This window comes from Vicugna pacos, chromosome 3, assembly GCF_048564905.1.
Source record: "Vicugna pacos chromosome 3, VicPac4, whole genome shotgun sequence".
In the NCBI taxonomy this organism is placed as follows: domain Eukaryota; kingdom Metazoa; phylum Chordata; class Mammalia; order Artiodactyla; family Camelidae; genus Vicugna; species Vicugna pacos.
In genome coordinates this window covers 98785861-98803597 of record NC_132989.1, presented here as the reverse complement: position 1 = coordinate 98803597, position 17737 = coordinate 98785861, and the positions used below count along the sequence as shown (strand labels likewise).

At 37.4% G+C, this 17737-nt stretch overlaps 1 protein-coding gene across 7 annotated transcripts in view; it reads right to left on the bottom strand.

Annotated features, from left to right (window-relative positions):
- The window catches only part of DROSHA (drosha ribonuclease III), a 104467-nt gene that overhangs the window by 54227 nt on the left and 32503 nt on the right, over positions 1–17737 (bottom strand). For all 7 annotated transcript variants that reach the window (XM_072958817.1, XM_072958818.1, XM_072958820.1 and 4 more), the window contains 4 exons: positions 14125–14196; positions 12464–12545; positions 11434–11508; positions 2376–2545 (listed from right to left, as the gene is read on the bottom strand). In XM_072958817.1, the coding sequence (XP_072814918.1) occupies positions 2376–2545; positions 11434–11508; positions 12464–12545; positions 14125–14196 (399 nt within the window). The remainder of the gene's footprint in view (positions 1–2375; positions 2546–11433; positions 11509–12463; positions 12546–14124; positions 14197–17737) is intronic.

The following is a 17737-nucleotide window of genomic DNA, read 5'->3' as shown; positions in this document are numbered from 1 at the left end:
CCAACAGAAACTTTCCACCCTGACCAATCTGTGGTTTCCTCATTATCTTCCAAACTGGCCATATACCATCTCAAGTGTGTACATTCAATCATGCCAATAATTTATACTTGATTCCTTAAAGACCTCAGTAGAGTGTTTATGAAGCCTGGCAGCCTGGTGATCTCACCTGAAACTACAAGCTTTCCTGACTGACTTTTTTACAGATTGGCCCATTGATTCAATAATTCATCACAGATTCCTTTCATATGGATATGCCGTGTGTTTGCAGCTGGACAAGCATCATATATAATCTATATACTTCACTAGCACCTGGCTCACGTAGCAGTCCCTCAGCAACTGAGCTGAATGATGAACATGGTAATGGAGCAAATACCTTCTATGCCACTGGCTCAAAAACAAGCAAGGAGTGAATCAGAAGCAACTGGGGATTTTTTTTTGGAAACTATGGATCTTTAAGCCCCATTACCTAGAGTATATGGGATGGGGTTGATCAGGGCATTCTTATATTTTTATAAGCTGTCCAACTGTTCCTAGAATTTCAGGAAATTTAACCATGCCATGGAAGAAAGCCCCCGGGTGAGAGTGTTCCCAAAGTGTTCACAGAAAACCATGGGACTCTTTAAGCAGACCTACCAAGATGGAAAGGTATACCTCCCATCACCATCACCATCACCCCCACCCATCCTCTGATCCAACCATAAAACTGATAGAAGAAATGTAAATTTATGCAACTGTTTAAAGAAGAAAAATTAAATTCACAGTAATACTCTTACAGTGCTATGACTCATATATTTCTTTTAAAATTAATTTAACAGTATTTATGTGGCTTAACAATGTAACAGTAAAAACTATGTGTTTCAGTTTTTAATAAGTTTGTTTAAAAACATTTTTATTAAACACTTTCACTTTCTAGATTTAAAATAATCAGTATTAGCTGAAATGTTTGATTTGCAAATAGCAACATTTTGTTTGTGCAGATGTTACTGTCATGCTACAAAAAGTTGATCCAGAGTTTTTATTTTTATGAATCAAGGCTATTAAACAATTTGGCAGCCTTTTTAAAACAACAGCTTTGTTTAAATAGATTACTTTGCTTCTCTACATAGATGTATTTTAATTCTCCACTTTTAGAAAACTTTATCCTGATAAGATGCCAATATATATTTTATGAAACAACATAGAGAAAAAAATTTTAATATATAAAACAGCACGTTCTTCATTAGAGAAAACTAGTTATCTATTAATTCTCTGCTTTTGGTTTTTATATTTTTACTTCAAAAGTAACCAACAGAAACCAATTTTTAAGCAAAAAATTAAGAAACAAAATGAATGGGAAATATTTGTAATAATTATAGCAAAGAATCAATAAAAAAGGACAAATGCCACAAAAGAAAATTAGACACAGGATATTAATAGGCCTAAATTATCAAAGAAAAACTTTAAAGGTGAGTAAGCATTTAAAATATCAATTTTTGCTAGAAACCAAAATAAACAGAAAACTGAACTAAATAGTAGCTATTTTTTTTTCCTACCAAATTGACCGTTTTTTTTAAACTAGTATAACCAGAACGAAGAAAGGGGCACTCTCAAATACTCCTGGTCAGAGTGCAAATTTTACAGCCCTCTGGAAGGCAACTTACCACATGTATCAAAAGCCTTTAAAATGTGCATACCAAAAGAAATTACATGGACACATTCAAAGATAAATACATATATATGTATGTACTGTTATGCACACATATACAAATTCAATGCAGAATTACTTGTTATAACAAAAATCTGGAAGCAACTTAGGTGCCCAGGAATAGGGGGTTAAATAACTTAGGGGCCTTTTTTTATTACACACCTAAAGAAATGTAAGACTAAGAAAAAATAATAACTTTGTGGTGGTTGTTCCCAGAGGAGGATAAGAAGGAAAAGGTCTAAATATTAATATTTAATAGTAATTTTGCTTCAAAAAATAAGAAATATATCTATTCTAAAGAGACTAGAAAAGTGAATAAGAGTGAATAGGAGAATGGAATTATGGATAATTTTTATTGTCTTCTTTGGGCCATTTTTCTATTTTCCTAATTTTCCATAGTGAAGATATATTACTTTAATACTCATAAAAAATCAGATCTGAACATATCTAAAAAATTCAAAATTCTTCATAATAAGTAGAATAAATTTATTAATCAGATAAACTGACTACTAAATATGCCTATCCTGTAATATTTTTCTCATTTACTAAATATTTAAAGGAAAAAATTACTCAAAGGACAAGAAGCAATAAGTACTTAAAGCTTTTGAAATGTTCTGTTATTGTTTTTGTGAAAACACTCAAACCGGAAATGAAGGTGATGCAGTCTGTGAGTGTTAACACCAGCACGTACCGTTCCAGGGTTGGTGACGATCATGCCCTTGCATTCTTCTGCATATTTCTGCCACTCAAGTTCCTCCCACTGAAGCATATTGGCAATCTCCTCTTCTGGAACCAGGGCTTTGCTACATCGTAACAAGTACAGGAGAATCTGGTGCATGGACAGCACTTCCTTTCCTCCATCTTAGGTGAGGGTGGAAAGAGAAGGGAAATAGGGTTACTCAATCAAAAGCCAATCATCCATCCAATATGGAAAAACAAGACAATGAGGGGGAAAAAGAGCATTTATAAAGAGGTAATTTACAATTTATACTGTTTAAACAGCTGCCAAATAATAGGAAAGTCATTTGTTTCACTGATGAACAGTGCTCATAAACCATCTCATTTACTGAAATGGCAACAACAACATTATAAATGATAAAAAGGTCCATTTGTGAGGTACGATTATAAAAAAGGTGCCTACCGAAATAAAATTAAAACCACCTAGCAGTTTATAATATAGACAACCATGTTATGTCTTAAATATTTTATCATTCTTTCTACGGTAACAGACGAAAGCTCTCTGGAAGTGATGTTACTGTCTTAAGGAAATTCTAAACTTTTATGAGATATCTACGGATGTTTTCAATAAGCTGTTGCGTTATGGTCTAATTTTTTGGTGCTAATGTGCTGCACCTGCCGTGATGAATAGAGCTAAAGAGGCTGTACTAATATCATGAAGATCATTATGGAGTTAGTACATGGAAAAAATACCAAGTAATCTGAGACCTACAGAAGCATTTATTACCAGGTATAGAGGATAAAAACAACAAGGAACATAATTAAAGTACCTTGGAAAAAGCCAATTAATCTGGTACTTGATGAACCAGACATTCGTCTAATGTGGGCCTTAATTTTAAGCTTACAGGTTTCTGCCTTCTCTTTGGACTTAAGCTTTCTGACCAGCATGTTTGACCACCTGGAACGCCTTTTCTCTGCCTAGTTCCACCCAAAGGAAGGACAAGAGCCCTGAAGGTGTAGAGAACACTAACTACCCTCCCCAAGGCATGAGATATGCTAGGAACAAGCACCTCATAGAGAAACAAGAGGACCAAGATGGTTGAGATGAGTGGGCATAAATGAGAGGTCCTATGTGTGCCAGAGGAGTTCATGGAACCCAAGGAATTTGGGATACTAGAAAATGGAAAAAGATAAGAGATTTTAATTTGAGTTGCTATGGGCTTAGGAGGCCTACACACCTGAGACAGAAAACAGTAAGGATCTAAATTTCTTTTTAATCTGTGTTTTTTTATCTCAGATGCTGCTCTGCAATTATATGGCACTGCTGCTACAGAGCTACTACAGGAATGCATTCATTCATTAATCTAAATATTCACTCATTCAACAAGTATTTATTGAGCACCTATTAGAGCAGACCCTGGAAACACAGTGGTGCTAAATAGCCAAAACGCCTTATATTCTACTGGAGGGAAAGAGACAGTGAAAAACAACTGCATAATAATAAATCAGAGATGAGCGCTATGAAGAAGGATCAAACTGGGCAACCATACATAAAAGGGTGGTCAGAAAAGGCATCTTTGAAGAGGTGCCATGTGCAAGGACTTGAAAGAAGCAGAAGAACCCCATCCAGCTGCCTGGGAGAGGAGTGAAAACATAGCCAAAGCCCTAAGCTGAAGTGGGGATGGTGTGTTCGAGGAACTTCCAAGAGGCCAGCGTGGATGGAGTGAAGTGAGGAGGAAAGCGTGAGGGAGGCAGCAGGGAAGTAAGATCCTGCGAAGCTTTACAGAGCACAGTAAGAGCTCCAGATCTGACTCTCAGACAGGAGTGTGTTTTTCGCCATTTCGCGACAGGCACTGTGAGTGGTCCCATGTAGCAATTATACAAAAAACAAACAAACAAAAATATAAGCTCTATGTCCTCAAGAAGCAAGTAGGCTAACGATGATTAATCACAACAGTTCCTAGAGGAATCTCTGGAGATAACATTCTGAATACAGAGTTCTCTAAATTAAAGATACTGAGTCTCTTAAAAATAAAATGTCCAAGAAGTGACAAAGAGGAGCCCCACGCAGCTGTCTGGGAGAGAAGTGTACAAAGTACAATCAGCACACAAGAGGACATGTTCTAGTTACTATTCATATTATTGTTCACAGCAGAGAAATTGTTTTATGCCCCATTACTAAACATCTGCCTTAAACCCAAGAGTCACTTTTGATTAACAAACTTCCATGGTTAAGGGCATATTTCTCATAGTCTGTCTCAAAAGACATTTCAATCCTCCTGTGACATGTTTTCCTCAATCAGGGATGTTCCCCTCTTTGCTAAGGAGCCCAGCAAAGCCACAGTGCCTCCCTGTCGGTCACAGCCTATGGTGACCTCTGCTTCTGGTGGGGGGTGCGGTGAAGCGAGGGCTGAAGTAAGCAGGTGGACAAGAGAACTCTAAAGCCAGAGCATGCGCACGTACACTGCACGTGTACACACACACACCACAGCAGGATAAAGGAAACCTAGAGAGCCTTGAGAACTGCCATGCTGACCACATTCACTAGGACCCAAGCAAAGGGTAAAACAGTATTTGGCTCATAATCTTTATGTTTAGTAAGATTACTCAAGAGGACTGTGGGCCTATAAGGCTATGTCAGGAGTCTAGGATACCGTAAGGAGGAGTAGTGTTGTTTTGCTGTAAGCATTAGAAAAAAGATTCAGATTTTATTTGGGGAGGTTGAAGCCTGGTGGAAGGAGCAAAGATATGCAACCCCAAGTGTACAAACTGGCACCGGAATCTCCCCACAAGCAGTTACAGATGCCTGACTTCAAATAAAAGTGAAATGGACTAGGGATATTGAATTTAAAATGAAAAGACTAAAAAACTTAAAGAGCTACTGGGAGAGGGGAACACTTAAACCTACAAACCAAGGGCACTGCCCAATTTAGGAGAACACCTGCAAGATCAAGAAGGCAGGCCACCAAATGCTTATGAGAATGCCTCCACCCGGTTTGGGTGCAAAGCTGCTGATGAGGGAGGTGAGTTTTACAGTAGCATGAAATAGAAAAATTTTTTTTTAAAAACATACACATATCAACTGCAAAGTTGGTAATGCTGGAGGAGAAATTGTAAATCCATGTAGAAATCTGCTAAATATTTCAAATCACCACTAAAACCTAGAAAGATAGGTATTTACCAATGTGAAAAAGTAGAAACTCACGACAGATAACCTGGGGTAAAAGGCTTATCAAGGCGGGGGATTGTGGCACCTCAGGAGGTACTGGGGTGCAATCCTTATGGAAACACAGGGACAAGACTAGAGGGTCCTGCCAGCGCCTGCAGGGCAAGGGCTGTATCCTTCACACCCAGCCCGGCAAAAAAGACCCTCCATAAATATTTGTGGAATGACTTTCGAAGCAGATAAATAATGTGGCCACTTGCTCGCAGACGGTCATGAATTTACTAATGTTAATGAATTGGCTCTTTTGGTTTGTCTGCTTTGCTACATGTTTATGTTGGGGATTTATGGAACTATGTCACTGAGGGCTGGGAAGTAATTTTTATCTCGTTGGCTGAGATAAATAGGCCATGATATAAATGAGAAATTAGAGCGGGTAAGCTAAGGTTAGCAGGAATTCTGCCAGCACTGGGACTGGAACCGTGACAACGGCTCATTATTCGGAAAGAACTGGAGTTTGTGTTTCAGGGAATGAATCTGGACAGTCATTAATGAACTGACAGACTTTATAAACTCTTTCTTAGAGACCCAATTCTCTCAGTTTATATTGCTTGATTATTTATATGGTTTTTTAGCGGGGGGGGGATACAATTTGTTAGGAAATTTCTGTTAAGAATATACTGGTTAAACGAGTATTTCTCAATAGTGTAATACTCATTTTTAAGAAATATAAAAATACCTTCCTCTTTCCCTACATTAAGAATAACTATATAACTGCGTTACTACATCTCCTGTATATTCCTACCAAGACGCCTTTACATAATCTTAAGTTTTGAAAATTTATATTAACAACACAGTATTTTCTAAAATTTCCAAATATAAAGTTATATTAAGATGCTATATCAATTGATGTTTTTTCCCAAACCACATTTGCCTCCTGGGAATTTTGATACACCCTCCCACCCTCTGGCCCTGTCAGACATACCTAAGAACTACTTCCCCAGAATGGGACAATTTCCAAAAATCAATCTGCTAGGTAGTTGATTTGCAAAATTGATTCAAGATTTTCAAAGCTTTACTACAGCAAAGATATAAGCAATGAATAGGCTTTCCCGTAAGTGCAGCCTTCCTATCTTGAATTATGCCCTGCCCCAGCCCCAGCTACAGTCAGGATAAAAGCTTAAACTAGCTCTAGGAGAGCTCCTATCATTTATTTGGCTACCTAAGGTAGAGGCAAGGATAGGAAAGAAACAAAAATGAGGGGAAGCTCTTAAAATCTTAATAAACTGGTTGTTCTATGATTTTACTTCTGGTAAATTGACCTGCACTGAATAATCCTTGGTTTTAAACTATACATTCAACTTTGGATAAACTTATATGAAGCAACTGAGACAGCTCATATTATAATAAACTGACATAAATAAAATGCAAATTAGAATGAGAAGACCATGAAATACCTGAAATATATAAAAGCTGCTCATTCCCACAGGAGTTCAAGTAAGATGCAAATAAAAAACAATGAGACGACTTTTTACCTATCAGATGACTAGTAATATTCAGTGTTGGCAGATGTATAGAAAACAGGTACTGTCAAAAGTGTTGGTTAGAAAAAAAAAATTGGTTAGAACTACAAATTATGTTCTTTCTAGAGAGAACTTGGCCAACATCTTTCCAAATTTAAAATGTGCATACTATCTTAACAAATCATTTATCTTCTAGAATTCGATTTCATAGAAACATCCACATAAAATGCAAAAAGATAGATGTTTGTACAAGGCTGGTCCTAAAGTATCTATATGTAATGGGGGAAAAACAGAGAACTCCCAAATAGTCATCACAGAGGAACTGTCAGAAAAGTTAACAAACATTCATAGTATGGAATGCCATGCAGCTGCTGAAGATTAAGGCACTGTATTTATATAGAGGATGTCTGAAATAGTTGAGCAAAAAGGTCAAGTTGTATAACATATTTAGTGTTATCCCACTTAAAGGAAAAAGGATAATTCTCTCTATACAGATTTACAAAAATTGAAATCAAACCATTTAGAGCACCTGCTCATTTTCACACATCTAGAAGGATGTGTTCACTTTTTTACTTTATACACTTTTGTATTGTTTGTGTGTACACACACACACATGGAGTCAACACAATTAAGGGCAAAAATAACACTTCAGTTCTGTGAAGAAAGACTGGCCTTTTCAATAAATGGTGCCAGGTCAACTGGATATCATTGAAAATAATGAATCTTGACCCATATCTCATACCATTTGTAAAAACAAACTTGAGGCACATTATAGACCTAAATCTATAGAAAATATAGGAGAGAATCTTGATGACCTTGGATGGGCAAAGATTACACAAACAAGATACAAAGAACTCTAAGCATAAAGAAAAATTATGTAAATTGGACTACATTAAAAATTTCTGTTCATCAAAAATCACCAATAAGATGGTGAAAAAGCAATCACAGAGAAGGTACTTGCAATATATATATACACAGACAAAGGACTCACATATAGTGCACATATATAAAATACCTACAAATAAATGAGAAAAAGGCAGACATAACCCAACAGAAAAATGAGCTAAAGACTTCAACAGAGGCACTTCAAAAGACAACATCCAAATGGTCAATTAATATATGAAATCGTGCTCCATTTCATTAACCACTAAGGAAGTGAAAATTAAAACCATAATATGATAATGTGATACCCCTGAATACTCATCATAATGGCTAACTCGAAAAAAAAAGAAAAATGCCAAGTGATGAAAATGTGAAATAACTTGAGCTCTCATTTTTACTCCTGGTGGAACAGCAAAATGGTACAATCACTTTGGAAAACTTAAAGTATCTACAAAGCTTAATATAAACACATCCAGAATTTCCACTCCTAGGTATATATCTGCTATAGAAAAGCTTATATAAATGTATGCTCCCCAAAAGGCATGTGCAAGTGTTTGGCAAACACATGCATGCTATCTGAAAGAGCCAAAAAAGTGAAAATAACCAAATGTCCATTAATCACATTACATCTTAACTTAGTCATACCATATAATGCTACACAGCAACGAGAATGAGCCAACTACAGTTAATTGTAACAACAAGTGTCTTGAAAACACATAATACGAAAGAAGACAAAAACAAAAAAGAATATGCAATCCTAGTTTTATAATTTAAAAACAAATAAAACTAATACATAGGGTGTTTTCAAGTCAGAATAGAGGTTACCTTGAGGGGCTGGGTAGTGACTGGAAAGGGGATTTTGGATGCTGGTGATCTTGATCTGGGTGCTGAGTTTATGGTCATATTTATTCATTTTGTGAAAATTCATCCAGCCTTATATTTATCATACATCACTTCTCAGCATTTGCGTTCTACTTCAATCAAAGGTTTACTTTTTTAAAAATGAGAGACAATGCCAAAGAATGTTTGAAAAGCACATTCCCTCTCATTAGTAACAAAATACATGAATATTTAACTAAGGGACTATTATGACCAATTTAAGTCAGTAAACAAGTATTTACCAAGTCCTTGCTATGTGCAAAGTAGTATGTTAGCACTGATACAACAAGACAGACTGTTCATTCCTTAGCCTCATGGAGCTATAGTTGTAATTTAAAAAGGAAGGAAGGAAGGAAGGAAGGAAGGAAGCAAAGGAGGGAGGGTCCAAAATATGGAGAAGACTAATAATGGCATTTTTCATGGCAGCATAAACTGATGTGATTCTTTTGACAAGAAATTTGGCACTATATCACTACATAACATGATCTTTAAAAATATACATCTGCTCAATGAATTATTAAAAATCAAGGTGCAAAACATATATTAGTATGATGACCATTATGTAAAAAAAGCTTATGCACAGAAAAAAATAAAAATACACATCAGAATGTATTCTCCTTTTTAATTCACCATTTTCTGAAGATCTTTCGTGAAGTCACATTGTGAAAAATAAATCAACCATAATTTGCTACAAAAATGCATTTTATACATTAGGTATTTTGCTGCATTCTTTGAGGTTTTTTTAGGTATATTTCCAAAGGAAAGTCTAATGAAAAAGTAAATCTTGTTTAAAAATAAGTAAATAGACCTTTTTCTTTATGACAACCTAAATTTTATCCCTACATAGTTGTAACACTTTGTGAGAACTGAAATCCCACAAAGTAAATATTTGACATCAGATTTTTATTTAAGATGATTTTAAAAGTGTCCACTTTCTCATAGAGATTTGTTTGGTCATAAAATGCCTAGAGGCAGACAGATAGAGAAAGGAAAAGCTTTTCAACAAACTCACTCTAACACCATTTTCTAGTAAGTTTACTGCTAAAGTGCCATTATAAAATCAAAGAAGCATTCATTGGAAAAGAAAAAAGAACCTCCCAATAAAATAAAGCCAGATGGACAAAAGAAAACCTTTCGCGTGCATTTGCCAAACAAAATAAACATTGACAATAATACAGAAATATGAATAACACTAATACTGAAGTAAAAATAAGCCATTGTGACTGAGTGGAATGAGGAAAGGATATCAAGGACAAAATCTGGAGGAAAATCTAAACTAGAATGAGTAGACAAGAAACAAAATACACAAAGGACGAATCAGAGAGCTAGAAGGCAAAATGGAGAGCTCAGCAGACAGACAAGGCCAGGAGCCCAGGTATCACACTAGAAGGGGTAAGGAAACTGAATTGTGCCCACTGGTTCTAGCTTTTGGAGGCAGGCTCTGGCATCAGCGGCTGCATCGGGGCGGGGACAGGGTAGGAGGGGGTGGGGCCCTGAAGCAAAGGCAGGCTATGAACGGCCCAAATTTGACAGGCTGGAGGGAGAGGCGGGAGGCATGGGGGAGGCAAGGGCTCCTGCCCCCAGGAGGACAAGAGGCATAGGGTTGAATTTCTGAAACTGCTGATACTAGACGTGGGCAGAAAGCTGCACACTGAAAAGCTCCCCAGCTGAAATTGTAAACCACAGATTTACCACAGCAGCCAATTTTTTTTCTCCCATATCACCAGAGAAGAAAAGGCAAATGGCTGAATTGACATTTCCATGGAAGGTGGTGGTTAGCACAAGGGGCCAAAAGACAGAAGTCAGAGCATAGGTCTCAAGAGAGAAAGCAAAGAAAGGTGGCTGCACACAGGGAGAAAAGGGGAGATTCAAGCAGAAGCAACGGGAATAAGGGCACGAGAGGCTGGAAGTATAGACAGATGTCACCGGAAGGTGACATTCCTGAATGAGATTCCAGGGATGAATTCACTTAGGATGGTGAAGATTCTGCAAACAAAAAGGCATTCAAAGATTTCATTAAAAACCCAACCATTTTAAAAATCACTAAATACAGTGCCATACCTCACAGCTAGACTCTTTAAAATAATTAAAAAACAGTTAAAATATTGCTTTAGAAAACATAAGCCATATATTTACTTATATATTTTAATTTCATGAGAATAAATTATTATGTTTTTTCCTCTGTAAAAAGAATAATTATGTAAAAAAAAGAAAAAACCACCTACAATACCACTGTCTTAATATAACTATTACTGTAGCAAGTTTTAGCTTAGTTATAATCATATTGTTTATGAAATTCAATACCTGTTTTCTAATTAACTATATGTGTTTTAAGCCACATGCATTTTTTTCCATTTTAATTTTAACACTTACCTGATATTTTTTCAAGTAGACTCTCAAAATTTATAAATCAATTCATCCATTGCTCATCTAATTTGGGGTTACCATAAATTATGCAGGGGTATAAATCAGCATGTATAATATTACACTTTCATGCCTGACCTGAGAAGTAGATAATTAAGTATCTGAAATGGGAAAGTTGTCCCTAAAGATTGAAAGGAGAATGGCAGGCTTATTTTTTAGATGCACTATCTCACGGGTCACTGACAAGCCAAAAGATTTACCTGGAAGAAACCTTACAAAACGTGGCATGAAATGAAATCTTGGGCAGCAGGGAGGACTGTCTTCAAACAAAGGACCTAAAGCAAACAAGTGAAAAGGAAAGAAAAAAATAAATAAAACAGCCTCAGGAAACAAACAATGCAACTTAATTCCTAAGATTTATGGTAACTACAAAAAAAAAAAACAACAAACAAACAAAAAACCACTAGAAGTTTGGGACATAAAACCCCGCTCCCTTATCCTCAACAGCTAAATAAATCATGTGGTAACTGCCACAAACACCCCATGAAGACTGCAGTGAGGACACTATCCAAAGTGAGAGCGGAATGAAAGCCCCAAGTATATATACAGTATGCCATGTATATGGTAAAACTAGTTTTAGAAATTCAAAAATGTAAAGATTTTTGTTGTAAATGAACTACTGCATGATATAATATGCTTGTATTTTCATTCCTTTTCACCTTAATCAATTTAAATGGAGAAAAAAAAGAGAGAAACACTATTAAAAACTTGGTTTGAAAAGCCATTCATCAATATACTGTTTTAAAATAAATAAATTGCTGGAACAGAGGCACTTCCAGAGTGAACTATGATCCAGGAGCCAAGCACCAGGCCTTGAACTGAGGTAGCTCACCGTGTATGTGCTGAAGGCTAACTGAAGCTCTATTTTAATAAACTCATCTTGGAAGAAGTTTACTAAAGGTTAATAGATTTAACATATTAACTAATGAGATTATCCCTGATGCACATACATGAACGTAGTTACTCATTATAACTGATACCATCTTCTTAGGTACCAGTTAGGTAACAGATAATGGTCATCTTCGGTAATGGACACTGTAAAACTGCACTAAAATAAGACCCCTAAGAACTTATCCATATCAAACAATAACAGGTGTTCCTATGAATAACACATTTTTCCCTGGGTATTTCAAAAATAAGAGAAATTTCAACTTTTATAGGAGTTTTCACATACAACCGCAGCATTCTTCTACAAGTACTGAACTTTTCTTTAAACCCTATTTTATTTACCTTTAAGATTCCAGTCATACAATTCCAAAATATCTCTGAATAGGAATAATGAAAAGAGTTCAAGTCCTTTCACACAAAAATTCTGAAAAATAAACCAAAGCCAATTTACTGTAGTACTGCAAATACATATTAACTGACAGTTCAACTTGTTCTAGTCAAGTGTCTTTAAAAGAGTCTACTGAAACTATGCTAAAAACAAGTAATTTCCTAAAAAGTTTGGCCACTGTCCTGTAACAGCTCATTGGCTTGAGACATTAATGAAGCAGGCAATGATGCCATTCGGATTCCTAAGAAAAGTCCTAAGGAAACTTGGCCCTTCCCAACGTACAAATAAAATGATATGAAATTTAAAAATGAAAGTCTCCTTTATGTCATATTTTTCTAACCCAACTATAAAACATATCAGAATCTCCTGGAGACGTTGTGTTAATTCAAATTACACACTGAGCAACCAACTCTGATAGGCTTGTCCCTTGCGCCCCCACCCCACCCTTCCTCACCTCCACTCACCAAACACACCCAGGATCACTATTAAAGAGGTCTCTCTGTCCCAAAATTCAAACTTTAATGAAGGCAAATAAACGGCTAAGAAAACTACAAAACTTTGTACCAAAATTTCTGCTGTAAACAAGCTTAACAGATGATATATTTGCAAGTGAGACTTGTCTCATAATTCTTCCTCCTACTTGTTTTGCTCAGGGTTCATAAATCACCCTGCGTGAGATCACGCCAGAAGTCATAAACTTTTACAATAGCAAATGAAGGCTTATGACCTTAAAAATCAAAAGGAAGCAAAAAAAAAGCCCTTCTAAGCTTAAGAATGAAGGGGCGGCCCTTTCTCTTTGATTCTTTTTGAAAGACAGGTGGAATTAACAGGACTTGGCCAGAATGAAATAGGTGCAAACGAAGCATGCGTGTCATGCTCATCAATCCCCCTTGGTGCTCTGCTGCCCTCGACGGAGCTGTGCCGTTAAACAAGGTTTGCAAGAGGAGCCAGGGGCTCAGGAAATCGACCCCGACTCCAATACAATGTTAAGTGCACAGGCTTGTTTGCTGTCTAGTTGTTATTTCTTCGTGTGATTTGTTGACACCACTAAATTCAAGATCAGGCAATGAATCATTCTGAGACTCACATTAATCTTGCTCTGAAATTTTAAACCTCTTGCATATATTTAGATAAATCTGCTGCTGAGCATCCGCAGTGAAAAACAATTAGGAAAAATATGTAAATACATGGGAAGAAAAATGAACCAGACATTGATCTTGTCACTGGAGATAATGAATAAGATTATTCCAACAGCTATCAGATTCAGTTTCACTTTTCTAATTTCCTCTCTGATAACGACCAGTAACCAAAAGCAGTCCTCTGTCCAAAACAAACTAGAAACAGATGTAAAGTTACTATCAGTAGATGCAACATGAGGAGAAATGGGTTCAAAAACAGGTCAGTAAGTTGGAAAAATGACCCAAATTGTAACCTTGCTCCTAAAGCTACATCTGACTAGTTACACCTGACCAGCCCTTTCAACAGTGAACACAATACATTAAAGGTATTCTTATGGCAAGAAGCTAGAGCCAGCCAAGTTCAATGCTTTAAAGATACGTGTGGAATAAACAAAAGAGCAAACTGCATCAAGCTGTTAAATAATCTTTTCCCTTACCTCAGGCATCATCTCTTCAATGAAATGAATCGTGTAGTCTATGTTGAATCGAATTACTTTACACAGCGGAATCTGCAGTGATAAGAGTGAGAGGTTCAGTTCTGAAATACCTTCCTGCGCTTACACTGTACATGTGTTTTGCTCCCTGACCTACGAGGCCATGAACCAAATGAGAAAGCTTCACCTTGACCTAAGCTGCTAACAATACTGAACACAAAGCTTGACCACAACTGCCAGATTTTAGTAGCAAGAACCCAGCTGGCCGGGCCTCTACAGGAAACCTGCATGATGTTGGTGCTTAATTAACTGTATTAGCCACAGCAACACAAACATGACAAGAACTCATTAAATCAAACATACCGCCTTTAAGAACTAATAAAACTACAATTAAATACCCCTTTATCTCAGGTTTTTTAAATCTTTCAGGATCTCCGGCTCTCCCGGCAGATAAGCGATAGGAGGCTGACAACTCAACAGTTAGAGATCCGTGAACCGACGAGGTACACGCTACTCTTGCCGCCTATCTGGCTCCGTAGTAATCAAGGGACTAGCTAACACTTCCTGAGCTAGGCACTGCTGTACTGCCTCACTTACCGTTACTCCTGTGCCCACCCCTTGGAGGCGGGTACAGCTCCTCTCCCCGCTGTACAGTGGAGGAAACAAAGGCAGAGTCATCAGGTACTTGGCCTAAGGTCACAGGCAGCTGGTGAATTCGAAATTCTTGCTTCAGACTCCAGCTCTAAGCCACTGGGATACCCACCTCTCTAATACACACGTATGTGTGAAAACGAAGGAAGGCTGAGATGAAATAAATCCACATGTCTTCTTTTACCCATGTTTCATCAGACACTAGCCCAGTGCCTAGATTGAACAGGTTTTCTGTACGTATACTTATGAATGAAGGAAAGGATGAGAAAAAGAGGGTGTGCGGTTACTGCAGTGGCTTGGCTGACTAGTGGAGGAAAATAATAACTCAAAAGCCCTAGAGATGTGGTAAGTAGGCTTTTCTGGCCAATCTATCCATAAGACAATTTCATAGATATATAATCATTTTTCCAAACCATAGCAATCAGAAAGAAACAAATTTTAATTGCACCAGCAAAAGGAATGGTAAGAAAAACAAAGATAGTCTTATAATGCCATCTACTGGAAATCTTTTTCTCAGAAATGAAGTTTAGTTCTTAGGTGCTTTTTCTTTTTTCTTTTCTTTTTTTAAAGATAGTGGCTAATTTGAGTGAAATTCATAACTAACTTTAACAAGAGATCCATTTTCAACCTCTTCATGGCAATGAGTTCTAAACCAACCTAAGCAATGTGTGAAGGCCACTATCATTTTTAAGGTCTTCTTTATTCCTACAATCATTTAAACATATTTGAAAGCTATAAATTTGTGCAGTTACTCATATTTTTAATGCAAATTTTTTGCTAACAACTGCTAGATTTATAGTTACTCTAAAATAAGCCACAGCCCCTAACATTGAAAGAAAAGCAGAGATCTAAAAGAGGAAGAAAGGCATACAAAAAGTATAAATAGAATACAATACAGTGTGACTTATAAGTGCAATTAAAAAACAAATAAGCAAAACAGAAAGTATTAAGTGCAAAACAACCAAAGAGGAGGGAACATCCGAGTTGAGTCTTCAAAGATGGGGAGGGATTTTCCTGGTCATCCAGAAATTAAGTTGGAGAAGGGCAGGAACAAGACAGAGAGAAGGGAGCTGGGGGAAGAACAGGCCGTTAGTTCATCAGGAGTGAAGTGCACAGACAGAGAGGCAAGTGATTCTTGACGGGAAAGTGGGAACAATATTATGCAGACTTTATAAACCATGGTAAGGATTCAGGGCTTATCCTTACAGCAGTGAGAACTCATTCAAGGGCTTTAAGTGAGAGACTATCATAGTTTACATGGATGGGCTGCTATGTAAACAGGGTGGGAATGGCTCAGAAGCGAGCAAGGCAAGAGACCAGAAGGCCAGACTGGGGTCTAATGAAATAGTCCAGGAGCCAAATGAAGAGAGGACTACAAAGGAGAGGGAAGAATTTAAACACAGGATATGTGACTGAAATACACAGTGACTGTTCTGATGCAGAAGTAAGAGAGAAGAAAGAATAGAGGAAAATTTCTAGGTTTCTGGCCTAAAGGACCAGACAGATCACAATGAATACAAAGACATTCAGGCGGAGTCCCCTGAGTACCTCAAACTCAATATACGGATTAGATGACGAGTTCAGTTGCACACAGGTTGAGGGTGAGGTCTCTGAGGGGACACCAAGGTGGGGATGAACAACAGGCAATCTGAAATGTGAGTGCGGGGCAGAGCTGTATGTCACAGCCATCCATATCACCATCAGAACATGTGCGGGAGGAGAAGCCGTGGGTGAGACGGCGCCGCTCGGGGAGAGTGTACTCAGGAGAGAAAAGGAGCACCGCCCTCAGGAACAGTCAAGAGGCCACAGAGAAAGAGCCAACGTGCGAACTTTACTCCTCCCACCACGTGCAGAAGTGGTTCTGCTTGCTGGATGACTTATGCAGTTCATCCTTTCTCCACATTATTTCAACTAAAGTCACTTTTGGCGATTCCTTCTTTGACATCCTCTCTTACATATACTTTATCTCCATTGGGCCCTTGTCCATACCACCAGAGAGCCCTTCTCAGACACCAATTTGGAAAGGCAGAATCTCCTTTTCTATTCAAACTTTCATCTCTCTCTGAGACTCAAAGAGAACTTGTCATTTTCCTATGTACTGGGGGCTCAGTTGATTGAGTGCTCAATTGGCCAATCAAATAATATAAATGCCCACTTTCATTTCTTAAAACATGTTTGACTACTGACTGACACTAACTCCTATCTCATCCTACCAAAAACAAACCAAAAACCCCTCCTAAATGTCTACATTCTAACTCTCACTGAATGACTAAATCCAGGGCAGGGAGGCCACTGGAAATGGTCAACTAAGGCAGGAAAGAAATGACTGTGGGGCATCCTCATGCTTTTGAGGACGGATCATAAGATACAATGCACGTAACACGTACACCTATGTAACTTCAGTTACGTTGTCAAAGTCCTTAATAACATCAGGTGTCGTGGTAATAACAAATGTACTACATAAAAGGATAAAATTCTCCTGGAATGCTCTATATGTAGCCAACATGGCTTTCAATCCACTTCAATTCAAGAAGACCTTAAGAGAACTCATCAGAACTAGATTTGGTTGAAATTCTAACATTACCATCATTTGCATGCCCGTCTTGCTGATGTGCTCTCTCTAGCAAGAAAATGAATCAGAACAGTAAAGCGATTTAATAATTCTTTTTCTTGGGAGGCTATTTCAAATTCAAGAAGCCTTTGATGGATCTAATTCCTATGAACTGTACAACACTCAGCTTAAAACTCGATTTATTTTATCAATATCTCTAACAGAAATGATGGGGCTTATCTTCTCATTACAGAGCTAAGTTCTCAAGTTTTTAAGAACGCGAATATTTATAAAAAATACATGCTGAAGCCAGGAATTTTTCAGTACTATCTTTTATTTTATAACAAAGTAACAACGGCAATTCATTTAGCACTAGCGGCCTCCCAGTGCCAAACCTTTGTGCTGAGGAACTTT